The 18,499-nt window shown below is 35.8% G+C and overlaps 1 protein-coding gene across 1 annotated transcript in view; it reads right to left on the bottom strand.

The window, feature by feature from the left end:
* LOC150096659 (uncharacterized) overlaps nucleotides 1-18,499 on the bottom strand; it is a 36,766-nt gene that overhangs the window by 7,891 nt on the left and 10,376 nt on the right. Inside the window, exons 3-6 of the mRNA XM_090407907.1 lie at nucleotides 15,784-15,997; nucleotides 14,053-14,310; nucleotides 5,661-5,819; nucleotides 4,015-4,161 (exon numbers count right to left, since the gene is read on the bottom strand). Of these exons, the coding sequence (XP_090264033.1) occupies nucleotides 4,015-4,161; nucleotides 5,661-5,819; nucleotides 14,053-14,310; nucleotides 15,784-15,997 (778 nt within the window). The remainder of the gene's footprint in view (nucleotides 1-4,014; nucleotides 4,162-5,660; nucleotides 5,820-14,052; nucleotides 14,311-15,783; nucleotides 15,998-18,499) is intronic.

Here is an 18,499-nt window from a genome sequence, read left to right as displayed (position 1 = left end):
ACTTCCTTTCTGGACGTTCCTCGTATATATATGTATATATATATACTGTATATATATATATATATAGGAGGGAGGATTCAGGAAAGTTCTGCTAAACACCTAGAACAAAAATGATTGACATAACTACAAGAAAGGGTTATATCTATACTAATAGCAGAGTTATTAAAATTACTTATATTCTTATATCCTCACATGTTCTTTCTTATGATTATATCAGTTGCTTTAAATTTAGTTCTAGGTGTTTATCAGAACCCCCCCCCCTCGTGTATATACCCGGTGATTATAAAATAACGTCAAGTGTTCAGAGCCCTCTAGCGAGTAATGTATTGGACAAAACATACCAATATTCGGTAGACATACACAGTGGAGCATGGGGAATCGATTTAACGAGAAAAAAATAGTACCAAAAGTCACCAACAGGGGAAATTTTAGCTCTGTTTACCGAGTAAAATGCATTAATTTGCATTATCGTGTTTCTTGTGAGCGATCATGCAATAAAAGGAAAGATTGTGAGATTTCTTATCATTCGTAGACGAACTGCTTTTCGATGCCTCTTACCTTACGTGAGCGTGCTTTGTTAGTCAAACTCTATTATCAGCGGAACAATAATGCCCAGTGCTTTTCTTAGTGATTTTCGGCGTATGAAAAATTTACGAAAAGGACCGATTAGCATAACAAACTTACGAAAACTGATTCGGCGATTTGAAACTACTGGAACTCTGGCAGTGCAGGTAGGCAAGGGACGCAAACCAACAAGTTGAACAAGTTGCAACTGCTATTGTGGAACAGGAGATGACGAATGTGCAGGGTACCAGCAGTTTACGAGCAATATACCGGCAAACAGATATCGCATACACAACAGTGTGGAAAATCCTACATCAGATGTTGAAGTTTTACCCCTATAAAATCAGTCATGTTCAAGAATTGCGAACCACACCAATCGACTTATCTTTGATATTCTTAGCGCGCATGGAAGTGGATGATGCATGGCCATGGCAGATTTTATGGAGTGACGAAGCGCACTTTTATTTGAACGGCGATATTAACACACTCAACTGTCGCATTTGGGCTGCAACTAATCCGCACGTGTGTCTGCAGATGCCTATCCACACGCCCAAAGTCACAGTGTGGTGCGGATTTACGGCATCTTTTATCATCGGTCCATACTTTTACGAGGAAAATCGCTAAAATGGATCAGTGACCTGTTCCGTCAATGCTAACAAGTATGCCAATATGCTACAGAACTTTGGGGTTCCACAACTGCAGCAAAGAGGATGTCTCGATTCGACCATCTTCATGCAGGATGCACCACCCCACATTGGACTTCAGGTACAGCGTGTTTTGCGACATTTCTCTGACAGAAGAATCATTAATCGTGCATTTCCCACGCTACGGCCACCGAGATAGCCTGATCCCAATCCTTGTGACTTTTGGCTGTGGGGAATTCTTAAAAGCATTGTGTATCAAGGACATGTACCCGATATTCCAACTTTGAAAAATCGAATAGCGTTACACGTGAGACAAATTAATTCCGATATGTTGCGAGCCACTGTGGAAAATGTCGTGCACCGTATGCAGTTCCTGGAACATCAGAATGGTGGTCATATTGAACCTCATTTGTAATTAACAATAAACGTCATGAAATTGATGTGTGCTGTCTCTCATTTGCCATTTAGTCATTCATTATTTACACCTACTAAAATTAATTTGGCAGGGCCAAAATTTCCCCTTTTGGCGACTTTTGGTACTATTTTGTTTTCGTTAAATCGAATCCCCATGTTCCACTGTGTACGTCTACCGAATATTGGTGTGTGTTTCGTCCAATACATTACTCGCTAGAGGGCTCTGAACACTTGACGTTATTTTATAATCACCCGGTATATATTATTATTATTCCTGATACCTCCAAGGAGTCCGAAGACTCATCGTGGGAGGACATCTACAACTGTCTCTGCACCTAACCTCTACTACGAATCATCTCTATCAACGTCATCTGCCGCCCACCTCCAACACCACCACAACTAGTAATTTTTGTCTGTAAATTGCGTGTGTTCTGAAGGGCCGATTTGTATGTATGCGGGATGAAAAACCTGAGTTTCCAGGAGAAAAAACCCTGCTACCTCCGTATGAGATCGGCTAACTCACCTTCGATTGAAATCGACCAGATAAAGATTCCTCCCGTCGCGACGAGAATCGAACTTGGGCCTATTCCAATCGAAGGGCGCAATGTACCGTCGTTCTTCCAATTGCGCTACGGAGGCGCTTATATAAGGCGGCAAAGATTTGATACGATATTTTAAATAAAGTGAATTTTGTCAGCAAAATACTGCAGTCTTCATCTATGAATCTCCAACTTGTTTTAGATGCATTGAATGATCTAAATCAAAATAGGTCTGATAAAACTTTCAAAGAAATTGTAGAAAGCTCAAAATTAATTGCAGCAAAATTTGACGCAGAATCTGTAATTTGTAGTAGTAGACCACTAAGGCGACGTAAAAAGACAACATAATTTGATTACTTACATGAAAATATAGTAGATCCTGAAATTTCATTTAAAGTAATTTTTTTTTCTCTGCATAATAGATCAAATATTACAATCTTTGCAGGAAAGATTTACTTTATTAAAAGAACCTATGAATTCATTTTAGTTTTTGTATTTGTTAAGTACTTCACAAAATAAAGAATATTTATTATCTTGTTGCAAAAAGTTACGACAAAAATTAACACATGAGAATCATTCAGACATTGACGTAGGCGATTTATGCGAAGAAATTTTACACTGTCAACCATTTATTTCTAATTTTAAAAATGATATATATCAGATTATTCAGTATATTTATTCAAACGACTTAATCACAGTTTATCCAAACTTTACAATTGCTCTTTGGATTCTTTTGTCATTACCGGTATCTGTAGCATCTTCGGAACTGTCCTTTTCTAAACTTAAAATTATTAAAATCTACTTGAGCTTCACAATGGTATAAGACAGACTTTCAAATCTTGCCATTATATCAAGAGAGTCAGATATTTTGGATCAACTTGATATACATAATATTATTCGAGAATTTTCATTAATGAAAACTAGAAAAGTTCAATTCACTAAGTGATATTTCTTTCTGTTTAAATATTTATTTAACTATTTCTTTACCTAATAATGTTTAATATGTTCATATTTTATATACTTGTAAGTTACTATTATTTATTTATTTTATTATTTATTTACTTTTTTTTCCAAATTATGTTTTTTTGTTTTGTACCCTTCTTGTATTTTATTGTTTTTTATACATTTTTTTTTTGCAATTTCTGCTTTTTGTTCAGTAAACTTATAATTAATATATTTCGTATTTCATTTTTACTCAGTGGTACATTTTTATAAAGTGATTTTTTATTGGGGGAAGGGGTATAGGGGCGCCAACTAAAGTTTTGCACACAGGCGCCGGACACTACTGGCGCGCCCCTGAGTAAAGGACCTTCTTTTAAGGCCTTCTTTCAGTCAATTTTGAGTTAATCGATTATCGGTTCAGGCGGATAGATGCTCGAGTTTTTATTCTAGCCACACACACACACACACACACACACACACACACACACACACACACACACACACACACACACACACACACACACACACACACACACACACACACACACACACACACACACACACACACACACACACACACACACACACACAAAATCTGTCGTACTCTATTTCAGAAAACAATACTGTGAATGAGATTAGATTTAGGAAAAAGATAGCGACAGTTGTCACATTTCTCTCACTGAAATCTTCAAAAATCATTGATAGCTATAGGTACAGACATGCTGCATACACGTTGCTAAATGTTAATTATGGCTGAAAGAGTTCCATCGACTTCCTTTGGGAAATAAAAGGCGCTATATATATAAAGGGGAAGTTCCTTTATTTCTGTGCTTTTGAACATTAGCCAGAAAAAATGTTCACTATCACTATGTATAAAGAAAATTATTTAAAAATAAAATTACAACACTTACCACCCATCTCATCTGGGTGAGGTCGGCTGCCTTTGGCCGGAAACACTATGCAGTCCTTAATATGACGAAGTCCTGGGACATCAACAGCTTCAAGTCTTCGCACATCTCCAGGATGAATGATGGGATTTCTTGTTACTAGCACAGGACCTATAAAAACAATTGTTTTTAGTACAAGTATCTTTTACGGGCAATGAATAGCAATGCACAAAGAGCAATGTTGTTAAGATATTTCTGTATATGCCACGTGTGGCATATTTGTATATATGGTCTGCTAATTTATTTTCATTATTCTAACGTGATTGAAAAAAAACATTCGTCTGACGGCATTTACTAAACATGAACGAATTATATGTATATTTTTCCGAATAATAGTTTTTTTATATTATTATTATTATAATAGATTGTGGAAACTTCTATAGGAAAATAAATGACCTATAGTGCGCTAACTATTTGCGAGAAAAAAAAAATATTTATTTATTATTTTATTTATTTATTTTTTGCTGTTATGAGACGATTGATAGAAAAATCTGGTTATCTGTGATATTTTTAAATCCTATACATCTGAGTACAAATCCCAAGAGTAATCTGTCTAAATGCTCCTTAGTAATGGTCAATCAAAATGCATATAGAGAACGCTAAGTGTTCCACAACACATGCCTAACGTATGCATATACATACGTTTCTTCAAGAGAATATTTAATCACTATCACTACGAATCTTAAGGTCGTCTGCAATTCTGGAAATCAACAGGCAGGCAGAATAAGCTCTTAATTATCTTGCGCAAAATCATGAGGAAAAATGATAGTGCTGATAATCTCTTCCCTGAAAGCCTGGATTCACTGACAGCATCGAGCTTGCTGTTAATGATGGTTGAACGAGGAGGTGAGGCTGACTCACCTCCTCGTTCTATGCTAATGAGACTTAAATTATTCAGTCTATCCTGTGTCATTGTACTGCGGAGATGATTTTTTTATAATTTTCAGCTTTGAAAAGGATCTTTCGCCAGTTGCAACAGTCAGAAGTATTGTTAAATAAATTCTGTTAATATAGTTATTAATATTATATTACTTAAATTTTACGATGTAGGATATACCAAGAAATGAATATTATTACTATTAATGATTACGCTGCATTGCAGCCACATAAAATAAATATTTGATATTTGTTTCTTGCCGCCCTATGAATGTTGCTGCCCGGGTGCGGTGCACCCTTTGCACCCTCGGGTTGGCGCGGCCCTGGTGAGGCTGCTCATTGATTTTCAAAAAGTTATTTAGGGGTCGTGGAGTTCCGCATACTTCATTAGGAATAGAAGGCGTTAGAGGAAAGATTTATGTGTATTTTATTTTGATTATGAGTGAATATTTTAAGTAGAACTTTTCAGTGCATATATATGTATTACTAATTTATTTATTAGTCATATTACTAATTCATCACTGTTTAATTTATATTACAGATATGTTTCCAATTGATTTTATTTTCACCATTAATGAAACTTGAATAATTGGCTATCAATGTGAATATTTCGTGCATTTTCCTATTTCTCTGCAGTCAAACTTATTTTCTCGAAATAAGTTTGGCAATAAGGAAATAGAAAAGCTGCAAAAAAATAAAAAAAATAATGTTCTGCCAAACTATAAAATAACTACCTTCTAATAGATGAACTGGAGATTCTACTTGACCAATTTCTTCGGAATACTGGACAAATACTTGGCCATATTCAAGGGTGTTTGTTTCATCCACCAAGCCGAGCATGTTCCTTCCATAGTCAGGGGATATCGGGATGTTTGTTTTCGATCTTAGAGATCCTAAATGAAAATAAGTATATTCATACGATAGCAAAAGTAATATTAGCATTATTTGACAGCAGTACAGGAGAAGCATTTAAAAAAAAAATCTTAAATGATGCAATATTAGTGTGTGTCCCTAACTAGAGTAGGAATCAAATGAATGTGTGTAATCTTATCAAACATAGGATTCGTAGGAAGAGGATAATGTGAACGGAATGCATAATGATTAAAGAAAGTGCATAATGATGATGTCCATTATGAAAATTATGAGGATCTGTAAGCTAAAGATAACCTCAAAGAATTCTGTCGTTATGCTGCAAGTGAAAGAAAGAATGTATATGAAAGAATACCTCTGCTTTTCAACGAACAACATGAGTTTACTAAGGGAAGGTCATGTTTTAGAAACTTGCTCACATTCTATAATATAATAATGTTACCTTTGTAACATTATTATAGAATGGACACACTATGATACTTTTGGATTTTACTAAGGCTTTTGACAGAATATAGGATGGATGACTGACATATATCAAAAAGTCGTATAGGGGCAATGTGAGTCTGCAATAAAGTAACCACTGGTATACCACAAAGATCAGTCCTTGGTCCAGTATTATTCAATCTGTACATTAATGACATTGAGAAGAATTGACAGGCAACATATAACTTGATGATGATGCAAAGATAGATAGGGTAATCAGGAATGTGGCCGATATGCAGTACTTGCAGAATTATTTGAATAGACTGAAGTTGTGGGTATGGGAAAATGGATGTCATTTCACTGTCAGTAAATGTCAAGTCATACACTTCGGTCAGATTAGCTAGGGATCTTGGTGTGTTAGTAGATAGCAAGTTGAAATTCAGGGAATATGTAGCAAAGATTGCAAATACAACTCAAAAGATTATTTCAATGCTGAAATAAATTGACATGTAAAGATAAGGATGTCATTTTGCCTCTTTACAAGGCCTTGATAAGACCTCACTTGGACTAGTGTGTTCAGGTCTGGTCTCCTGGTTTCCATTGTGATTTTCATACAGTGGATCGAGTCCAAAGGAGAGTATTTAAAATGATATCAGGATTGTGGAATTCTGATTATGTAGACAGATTGATAACTTGTGCACTGCGGATACTAGCAAACAAGCAAAAGAGGGGGTGATATGATTGAACCTTACAAACTTCTGAAAGGTCATACAGGATTTCAGTTGATGGAATTTTTCATTTTATAGAGGGGTGAGAAAAGGACGAGAGGGCATCCTTGGAAGCTGAGAATGAATGCCGCCAAGACGAAGATGAGATCTAGATTTTTCTCATAGAGTGGTGTGTGATTGGAATGGATTGCCATTTCATACTACCTGTGCAAGCAATGTGAATGAATTCAAGAACAAGTATGACAGCTCGTAGCTGTAGTATGTAGCCATTCTCGATGAGGCCCTGACTCTCTATAGGTCTCTAATAATAATAATAATAATAATAATAATAATCTCCCCCCGAAGGAACATGGGCTTGTGTTGGCGGTGGGGCTTGTGTGCTTCAGTGATGTTTAGAGCTATTCTGGCGGTTGCATAGCTGCCAGCAGGGCCACCCTTGTCAGACAAGTCTCAACTGAGGAGCCAGACTAACAATGTTCCATCCCCCATCTTAATGGTGAAAAGGAAGAAGAGATCCATACCGGATCAGTCGACGCCCTGGTCATCAAGGACTGCGTCAGATGTTGGGGATCCTGGGCATCAGGCGAAAAGTGGGCTACAGGACCCAGCTCTCTTTGCTGGACAATCAGGACAGGAAGCTGAAAAGCGACTGGAGGAAACCAAACATAAAAAATGTAGAAACTGTAGAAGAAAACAGAGAAATTATGAAATGTTTTTATAGATCAACACCAGAAAAACAAGGTTTCAGAAAGCGTACTACGCATTTAATTTGGAAACAAAAATTCCCAGAATCTGTAATAACAGAACAAAGCCTTATGGATAAATTGAATTTGATTTTCCGTAACAAAATATTTACTGAACTTGAGCTGCAAGAGTTGCATAATAAACCAACAACTCCAGTAACAGCAAACCATCAGGAGGTAGCTATATCAAACTTTGGAATTCAACTCAGTAAACATCAAGCTGACGACATACCTCAGAATGTTTTGACGGAAGGGCAGTGTAAAATGAAGTCAGGGATATTGGAACATATGAACTCCATAAATGGCCGTATAAGACTACCACCATTAAAAGCTTTACAATAATCTAAGCCAGGGGTCGGCAACCTTTTGAGACTCGTGGGCCACATTCAACTTTTGATTTTAAGAATCGGGCCACAAGCGTTTAATTAATAGAAAATAGTGAGTGAAAAAAAAAACTTAAGTTAATAATTTTTATTATATCAATCTTAAAACACAGAATTATTTCAAGTACGAGATATGAAACCATGAAAATGAAACTCAATGAAAAATTATTATCATTTAAAAACAAAGTAATATAGTTTATACATCACAATATGTATAATGTGATGTATAAACTCTCTGCTTAATGTGATTTTTTGATTGTTTTCCATTAGCCAAATTATCTAGATCCACTTGATAACCTAAGGTGAAAATTCGAATCGAAGCATGTAAATGTTCATGCTTCGATTTCGAGTTTAATGTCAGTCGAGAAAAATAAAATTGTCACATCGATAAAAATTTTGGATATTTTCTAACGAAAATGCTTTCTTTAATGTTTCATTGTGTTGTAATTCCAAAACTTTCGTCTATAGTCGGTTTGGTAAGTCATCAATGTCGACATTAAAAGGGTGCAAAAATAATCACATTTCGATGCTATTTTTATGAAGATCCACAAATCTTATTGAAAATTCTGTTTGTAAATATTCAATAATGCCAACAAAAATTCCCCTTTGTGTTTGCCATCCAATTGTAGATGCAGATTTGCAACATATATAATGATGTAGATTTTCTTCCATCATATGTTTCTTCAACAGACATAGTTTGCCTTCAAAAGATTTTATGTCAGAAAACATTTCTGTTAGTAATTACCCTTTTCTCTGCAGAGTCAAATTAAGTTCATTATGGTAGTTGTAATGTCTACCATAAATGCAAGAGACATCATCCATTTTTTATCCGATAGTTGTGGGACAGTATTTTCATGTTCCGTCATGAAAATATTTATTTCTTCACTAAATTAAAAAACATCTATTTAGCACAGCACATATAGTTAAACATTCAACAGTTGAGTAGTAGATAACATCCTCTTGAATGTCCATAACGTCTTTTCTTGATGATAAAATTTTACGGGCCACATGCCATGTAAGTATGGTCAATCCTTTATGGGCCACCAAAAATGCATGTTTGGGCCGCCGGTTGCTGACCCCTGATCAAGCTAAAACAGCCCCTCTTAGACGCAAATGCTGTAATTAAAACCATCACAACCAACAGTATAAAGGAAACAAATCAGCTCCTATACAGCACAGCCTATATCATTTCAATGAAACTTGGTTGCAAACCGAAAGAGCAAAAGCCGAGGTTGAAACAGTCTTCACCAAGGAAAATCCTGTTAGAAGGTCAGAAGGTTAAAACGAAAGGTCAAAAAACTTCGAGCTGATCTAAGCATCTTAAAGAGTTTTAAAGAAGGAAAGCTGAAAAATAATAACATCAAAAACAAACTGATTAACACATATAATTTGGCCAACAAAACAATTGCTGAAGTTACCGAGAGCTAAAACAAAGAATTACAGCTACTGCACAGAAAATTAAACGATATGAAACAAGAACAAATCAATATGTACAAAATATGCAATTTCGACAGAACCAACGTCAGTTCTTTCAGTCTCTCCAGAGAAATACAAATGCAGACCATCATTCACCAGGAAAAGAAGAAACACTCAAGTTTTGGAAGTCAATCTGGGATATTCCTATTGAACACAATAAAGATGCTTCATGGATTAAGGAAATAGAATCAGAAATGAAACAAAAACAAATGCAAAATGCCATTAGCACTAAAGAAATGGTCAGTGCTCAAGCTAGAAAATTAAAAAAAAATTGAGTGCACCTGGCAAAGACAAACTACATGGATTTTGGTTAAAACATCTAACCAGTTTACATGATTAAATGGCAGAAAAATGTAATTATTTGTTGCAGTCAGGCTCGGTGGAAAACTGGATGATATCTGGGCACACTTTTCTCTTCATGAAAGATAAGGATACGGATGCAGACCCAAGTAACTATCGTCCAATAACATGCCTACCAACTATGCTTAAGCAGTTCACTGCAATCATAGCAAATTCCATATACCACTACTTATCAGATAATCAGATTTATCCGATTGAACAAGAAGGCAATTTTCGAAAATCTAGAGGAACAAAAAGACCAGATCCTCATTAATAAAATGATTCTCAGAAACTCAGAAAGAAGAAAAACTAACTTAAACATGGCATGGATAGACTACAAGAAAGCATTCGATTCTCTCCCACACTTCTGGATCCTAAAATCACTAAAAATATTTGGAATTAGCGAACACATATATTCGTTTCTGGCTGCTGCTATGAAATCATGGAAAACAACATTAATAGTGATTAATGAACGATTTGGAGATATCAGCATTAAACGTGGAATTTTCCAAGGTGATTCCTTGTCACCATTGCTCTTCAACATTTCTTTGATAGCTTTGTCTATGATTCTGAAGAAAACAAAACTTGGATATGAAATTCCTAAATGTACGTAATATTAAAATTTCCCATCTGTTGTATATGGATGACTTGAAGTTATATGGAAAATCGGCCAGCAAATATATTCTTTATTGAACACAGTTCGTATTTCAGTCAGGACATCAAAGTGGAATTTGGTTTAGATAAATGCGCAATTTTATCTATTAAACGAGGAAAAATTAATGACACAAGCAGTTTTAATTTTGGTCAAGAGATATACATAAAAGAAATTTCAGCTGACGAACACTATAAATACCTAGGAATATTAGCAGCCAATGATATTCTTCACTCGAAAGTTAAACAACAGGCAGCATCAGAATACATTAAAAGAGTTAGAAATATTCTGAAAACAAAACTAAATGGATTAAACACAATTAAAGCAATGAATTCTTGGGATATACCAGTGATCCGATACACAGCTGGCATAATAGATTGGACAAAAGAAGACCTGGAGAAACTGGACCGCAAAACTAGAAAACTAATGACTATGCATCATGCATTTACATCCACGAAGTGATGTTGACCGGTTGTACTTGCCGAGGAGAATAGGTGGACGGGGTCTGCTGCAAGTGAGATAGGCTGTGGAAGAAGAAGAAGAAATTACATCGACAATAACTCTGAGCCAATGCTTCAAGCAATTACACAAGAGGGCCTTCTAAAAGCAACAGGAAACAAATCCGATTACAAAAAGGAACAACAAAATAACCGATATGTGAGCTGGAAAAATAAACCCTTGCATGGCCAATTTCTTCGAGATACTGAGGACAAAATTGACGTGAACAAGACATGGCAATGGCTACAACACGGATACATTAAAAAAGAAACAGAAGGATTTATTCTAGCAGCCCAAGAACAGGCATTACAAACTAATAATAATAATAATAATAATAATAATAATAATAATAATAATGCAATCAAAGCAAAAATTCTGAACATCGATACTAACAGCAAATGCAGATTATGCGATCAGAAAGATGAGACTGTAGAACATCTAATCAGTGCCTAAAGCAAGATAGCTCAAACTGATTATAAATACCGCCATGATTAAGTGGCCAAAATAGTCCATTGGCATGTATGCAAAAAATATGGCTTTCCTACTTCAGATAACTGGTGGCAGCATAAATTGAGACAGTATTGGAAAACGAAACAGCAAAAATTCTCTGGGACTTTAGAATACAAACTGATCTGCATTTGGAACACAATAGACCTGACATCACAATTATTGAACATCGACAAGTTTGGATTATTGATATCGCAGTACCCAGTGATAACAACATTAACAACAAAGAACTGAAAAAGATTACTAATTATCGAGATCTGGCAATCGAAGTTGGTCGACTGTGGCTTAAACACACCAAAGTCATTCCAATAGTTATCGGTGCACTTGGTGCAACTTCAAAGAAGCTATCCATCTATTTACAGCAATTAAAAATCAATGAAGTGACCCTATATGACCTACAAAAAACAGCATTACTTGGAAGAGTCCATATTTTACGACGCTACCTGACGGCCTATTTTTAGAATCTTGGGTAGAATCTGAATTGTTCTGTACCAGTCAAATTTTTATTTATATATCTTGTTTTGACTGTGTATCAATTATATGAATAAAATAATAATAATAATAATAATAATAATAATAATAATAATAATAATAATAATAATAATAATATCAACAAGTTTAATAAAAGCACTTTTTTAATCTAGTAGTGGAACTGAAGCCTAAGAAGAACAATGTTTTTCGTAAGCTTTAACTGAGTTATAAGTGAACATAATGAAATAAGGAAATAACTGAATGTTCATATAAATACGAATTACCTACAAAGATTCCATTTTTCTCTTGATTCATGGAGTTTGACACCACTTGTTGTGACATATTTTTTATATATTTTTTTCTGATGAGTCCATTTCATCTTAATAAGTAAGGCAGTAGATACGAATAGAAGTCTGCAAGTTATCCAATTGGATCATGCAATCTATAGACGCGAATATACAAAAAAAAAAAAAAAAAAAAAACTTGGAGTAAACTTATTATGTCCGCACACAAATTCCAGGTTCCATGGGGGTCAGAAACAAAGGGTAAACTACGGTATTTTAACGAAAGAGACAAGGTAGGAGAGGTTACTGTGTGTGTGTGTGTGTGTGTGTGTGTGTGTGTGTGTGTGTGTGTGTGTGTGTGTGTGTGTGTGTGTGTGTGTGTGTGTGTGTGTGTGTGTGTGTGTGTGTGTGTGTGTGTGTGTGTGTGTGTGTGTGTGTGTGTGTGTGTGTGTGTGAAGCAATGATTGCAACATTAGTAACAATCTCCCACATAGCAGTAAGTTTTAAACTATTTGTATGAAGTGAATTCAAACAAGAGCAAATATGTAGTGAAGTGTTGTTATAGACTTTGCTGGATCAGTTGCTTGCGACGATGAAATTCATCGCAAAATCAATTTAATGGTGTTAACGAATAATCATCATGGGTGACTTTAATTATCCAAAAATTAATTGCACAGCGGTGAAATCTCATGAAAACAATGAAGCAAATTTAGCGAGACAACTTCCTCAAGCTTAAAGTAACAGAAGGAACTCAAGCTCAAAGTGTGTTAGACCTGATCTTAGGACTAGAGGAGATTTCTGCAATAGATATGACTGTTCTGATTTTCAGTTTGAGTCAGTCCTGTACTGACCTGGAAAATAGCAATTATATGGATGTTCCAATCAGGAAAGTTACATGCTGTGTTACAAAGCAGGAAGTTATGACCAACTGAGGTCAATACTAGATCGGTCCCATGGTATCACTTGACATGGAAAGTATTTAGAAATATTTAAATGATGCGATATCGGAATGTGTCCCGGGGTTTGAAGAATAAATGGGGTGGGAGTGATATGGATGTGCAGTCTTATCAAAGAAGAGATTCTTAAGAAAAAGATGACGTGGAAGAAATGCCATCTGCATAAGGATGATGTCAGTTATAAAAATCATAAGGGGCAGGCCAGAAGAGTAACAAGAGTCGTAGAGAAAACTAAGTCTGAGTATGAAAAGAAACTGTCTCTGCAAGCTAAAGAACCTAAACGGATTCTATCATTATGTAAGTAAAGAAATGAAAATTTTAGCACTGATAATCCTTTATAGACATAGTTTTACTTTTTGTTTATAGATGGCGCAATTTTAATATTGGTTTACAGTATTAGCAATGTGTTTGTTAAATATTATCAAAGCAGACGGAAATGTAGTTGCAAAAAACGTGACTCATAGTTCCTGTTTTTACTGATTATTTATCGTGAACTTGACATAATTTGTTTACACATTTACATTTTTATTATCTGGGTCATGGAGGGGCATTTTCATTAAAAAATAGAAACACAAATTATGAAATTTTTATAATGATATATATATATAAAACATGAAACAGCTTTTCTGAGAGCGTATGTTTTCAGAAATGCATTAATTAGCATTTTATATATAAATAGGTGCGAGAGTTTTTATGCTTTAGAAAGTCAAAAATACCTGATTTTATTAAGTACATTTTTACAAAAAAAAAAAAAATGCAATTAAAAACTAATTAAAACTAAATAATTAAAACTAACCTCCTAAGTTCCTGTATACAGACAGCAGAAGAGATCTGAAAAACGGTTCTTCTGTCAGAATCATTCCTGCTGCATGCAGTTGTCGAAATGGAATACCCAGAGAAATCCAACGAGTTAACAACTTAACAGCGTTACGTTCGAATATTAGAGAGTCGGTCAGTTCCGTTAGTGTTTTTTCTTGAAGCGAAATAAACACCTGCGGTGGGACGCCCATTTGCTCTAAGATACAGATTAGAGGTCTGTTCAGGAACAGGGCTCCTGTAAGAAAGAGGGGAAAATTCGTTATTTTGTTACATCACTCAATACAATAGACTACACTGATGCTTTTTATTGTGACAAAATAATTCTGTATTACATAAATCCAAGAAAAATATTACAGCAGAATTAAAATGATGAATATAAAAGTAATATATTTATAATATTTATCTGCATTTCAGCTTATAAAATAACTTGGAAAGTATTCGTCATGTATTTCCAAACGATACTAACAGAGCGCCCTCTGAGTCCTTTGATTTCTGTCTTTAGGCGTGAAAAAAAAAAAACATTAAAAAAATACAATAGTATTATTATTGAGCTATTATGAGATTATAGTTTTTTCAAATGAAGGAATATAGCCAGAAAACATGAATCGAAAGATATTCATGTTTGTTCATCATAAGGTTTCTGCTCTAAGATGACCATACCAAAAACAGTTCTTTTTTTTTTTTTATCTTGATGTATAAACGGGGATGTGTTTTAATTGTTTAAAAGAATGCCGAAGCAGCTAGATCCATACGAAAACCAATTCATTATTTAAGTTTGCATTCGAGTGGGGGGGGGGAGGGGAGTTGTACTCAGATCGGCTTGTCTGTTTTTCTTGAAAGAAATTTAAATTTTGAGAGAAAAACTTTGCATATTCGTTTGGTACTACCTAATTGAACTCCGTTCGAAGAAGGTTTTCTATGACTTCAGCTTAATGGGCTTCGTCAAGGAAGCGAAGATACTCGCTTTCTTGTGGACATTCGAACTTCGTTTCCTGAAAACAACAAATGCAATGTACTAAGGATAGTGTATCCAGATATGGGGTTTAGAATCGCGACCTATCAATCAGCCTTATCTCGTAATTTGTCAATAGTAGTAAAAGCAATTTAGTCCTGTTACATAAATAAGAACACTCGAGCGAGATTGGCCAACGGACTGGAATTTTTATACTAATACGCGCTGATAAAAAATAATAATAATAAATAAATAAAAATAATAACTCTTTGTGTGTGTGTGCGTGTGTGTTAAACTGGTTCACCAGATTAGGAATACGTTTCTGCTTGTCCAAACATGGAGTTAAATTCGGAACTTAATTTTCATATGAAAGACTTTTGATCTGAATTAGATTTACAAATCAAAAGAATCTTTGTTCTTTAAGCAACCAAAACAAGTTTTCTACTGCACGTCTAAAATATAAATCAAAACTGAATTCCAATTCTTCATTGATCATATTGATTTCATTCGAATTCATAATAAGATAAAATTTTACCTTATAAAATTTTACTTTTTGTGTGTGTGTGGGGGGGGGGGATATTTAGCTTGCCTAATTTTTTTCATTAGTTTAATCATGGATAAAGGACAGCTGAATACAACAGTACAGAAAGATATTTCATGAAATTCGAAAATAGAAAGAAATCGCAAAAAAATAATGGGTTAAGGAAAGTTCTCAGATATTTCATGTAAAAAAATAACGTAAAGCAGAGTACTCACTTGGTGCGCTAATCTTCACAATTTCCAGTTCCGGAGTACTTTTTGGAGTAAATTTTTTCATGCTTGGACGGAAAGTTAGTTTATGTGTCTCATCTGGATACATTGCTAGCATTCCTTTGCATCCTCCATACCGTATTTGATAAGCAGTAGGACGGTATACTTCCTTTCCTTCATCCAGCATTACTGGACGACGTTTTTTCATTGCTACCCAGATCTAAAATTTGAAAAGTAATCTTTTATAAAGCTTGATTGCATTTCTTCATATTTGATTAATGTAAGCGCCATTGTAATTAATTGTGTACTGAGTTGATAACACATGCCTAAAAATCAAATTTTGTTTGAAATTATTTTTAAAATAGCATCTTTTTTTTTTTTCAAAGGACACTCACTTAAAAAGTTTTCACAAACCAGAAAAATATATGAGAGGTGTTTCTTTATTTTCTCGAATTTATATATTTTAATCTAATGAGTAAATATAAATCCATGAATAAAATTAATTAAAAATAGAAGAAAATTAAAAATGTTTTTATAAATAAATGTTGATTTAGAATCTCTAATATTTTTTGAAGAAAATCTTGTTCTTTAATGGACTGTTATATTTTCTTTTTCTTATGTGATAACCCATTAATATTTTAATGAATTAATTAATTTAAAAGTAAAATTCTCTTTCAGTCAATCGAAAGTAATCATGAGGAGAGAGATTGATGTGACATCACGTCAATCTGTCCTCATGTTCACCTTCGAATTATCACTTAAAGCTTTTTCATCTCTGTCCTTGTGAAATCTGCGCTATTGCAACTTCTTCTTCTTCTTCTTCTGCAGCTTCTCCCACTTAAGTGGGGTCACTGTTTCTTATGAGTCTCCTCCACACCTTCCTGTCCTGGGCTGTCACCACATCCAAGTTCTTCATCTTCAAGTCCTCTTCTACCAGCTCCCTCCATCTCTTCTTTGGCCGCCCACGCTTCCGCCTTCCTTGCACATCCATCTGCATGACCCTTCTTCCCACATATTCGTCCTATCTCCTCATCACATGACCAAACCATCTCAACCTTGCATCCTGTATTTTCGCTCCTAAGTTCGTAACTTTCACTGTTCCCCTGACATAGTCATTTCTCAGATGATCCTTTCTGGTCACACCGCACATCCACCTAAGCATTCTCATCTCTGCTACCTCCATCCTGCTAATGTTATTTTTCCTCAGGGCCACAGTTTCTATAGCATATGTCATAGCTGGCCTCACTACTGTCCTATAAATTTTGCCTTTCAGATTGATCGGCACCCTCTTATCACATAACACTCCAGCCATCTCCCTCCAGTTCCTCCAACCTGCTTGTATCCTGCATCCCACTTCCTTCTCACCTCCTCCATCTTCTTCCACTGTCGAACCTAAGTATCTAAAGTCTCTCACCTTCCTGATGACATTTCCTTCCAGCTCCAGGTCTGACTCCTGGCCACCGCCCACTGCGCAACACATATACTCTGTCTTACTTCTGCTCAGTCTCATACCTCTCTCTTCCAGTACTTTTCTCCATCTTTCCAGTTTAGTTTCCGCTTCTTCTCTTGAATCTACACACAGCAAGATGTCATCTGCATACAACATTGTCCAAGGTGCATCTTCTCTCACCTCCTCTGTTACCACCTCCATCACAATATTAAACAGAAACGGACTTAATGCTGACCCTTGATGCAAGCCAACTGTTACTTGAAAACTTTCTGTCTGTCCCAAACAGGTCCGAACACTTGTCTTCACATTTCTGTACATTTCCCGCACCAACCTGACATATTTCTCTGGCACCTTCTTCTCCCTCAGACACCTCCAGACTTCTTGCCTTGGCACTCTATCGTATGCTTTCTCCAGATCAATAAATACCAGATGTAGCTCCCTTTGTTTCTCTCGATATTTTTCCATCATCTGTCGTAACCCAAAGATAGCATCTGTTGTTGATCTACCAGGCATGAAGCCAAATTGTTCCTTTGCAATCTCCACCTCCTCCCTCAATCTACCATCAAGAACCCTTTCTAGGATCTTCATTGTGTGGGACATCAACTTTATTCCTCTGTAATTTTTACAGTCTTGTGCATCCCCTTTACCCTTGTAGATGGGAACAAGAGTACTCTCCCTCCATTCCTCGGGTATATTTTCCTGTTGGCAAACTTTCATGAACAGGTCCCACAGCAGGTCAATTCCCTCTTCCCCCAGTGCCTTCCATGCCTCCACTGGAATTCTGTCGGGGCCCACCGCTTTTCCATTCCTCATCCTCTTCATGGCCTCCGTCACTTCCATTCTACTGATGTTCTGCACCATCCCCTCAGAAGGCTGCCCATCTCCTCTGTGAGTCCTTACATTTTCCTCATTCAGAAGTCCCTCAAAGTATATTTTCCATCTGTTTCTTATGTCCACATCCCTCCATAATACTCTTCCTTCAGCATCTCTGATCTGCCTCACATGTAAGATGTCCTTAGCTGCTTTATTTCTACATTTCGCTAGTTGGTAAATTTTTCTCTGACCTTCCTTTGTTTCTAATTGATCATACAGATCTTGATATGCCATGGCCTTCGCCTGTGCCACAACTCTCTTGGCTTCTTGCTTTCTCTCTTTGTACACCTCTCTGTCCTCTTCCACTCTTGACTCATCCCACTTCTGCTTTGCCTTCCTCTTAGCTGTCACTGCCACTTGTACATCATTATTCCACCACCAACCCTCCTTCTGCTCTCT

This window comes from Typopeltis vanoorti, chromosome 18, assembly GCF_054136105.1.
Source record: "Typopeltis vanoorti isolate ZY-2024b chromosome 18, IOZ_Tvanoo_1.0, whole genome shotgun sequence".
Taxonomy (NCBI): Eukaryota; Metazoa; Arthropoda; class Arachnida; order Uropygi; family Thelyphonidae; genus Typopeltis; species Typopeltis vanoorti.
Note: the sequence above shows the minus strand (reverse complement) of the source record. Positions and strands in the feature narration are given on the sequence as shown.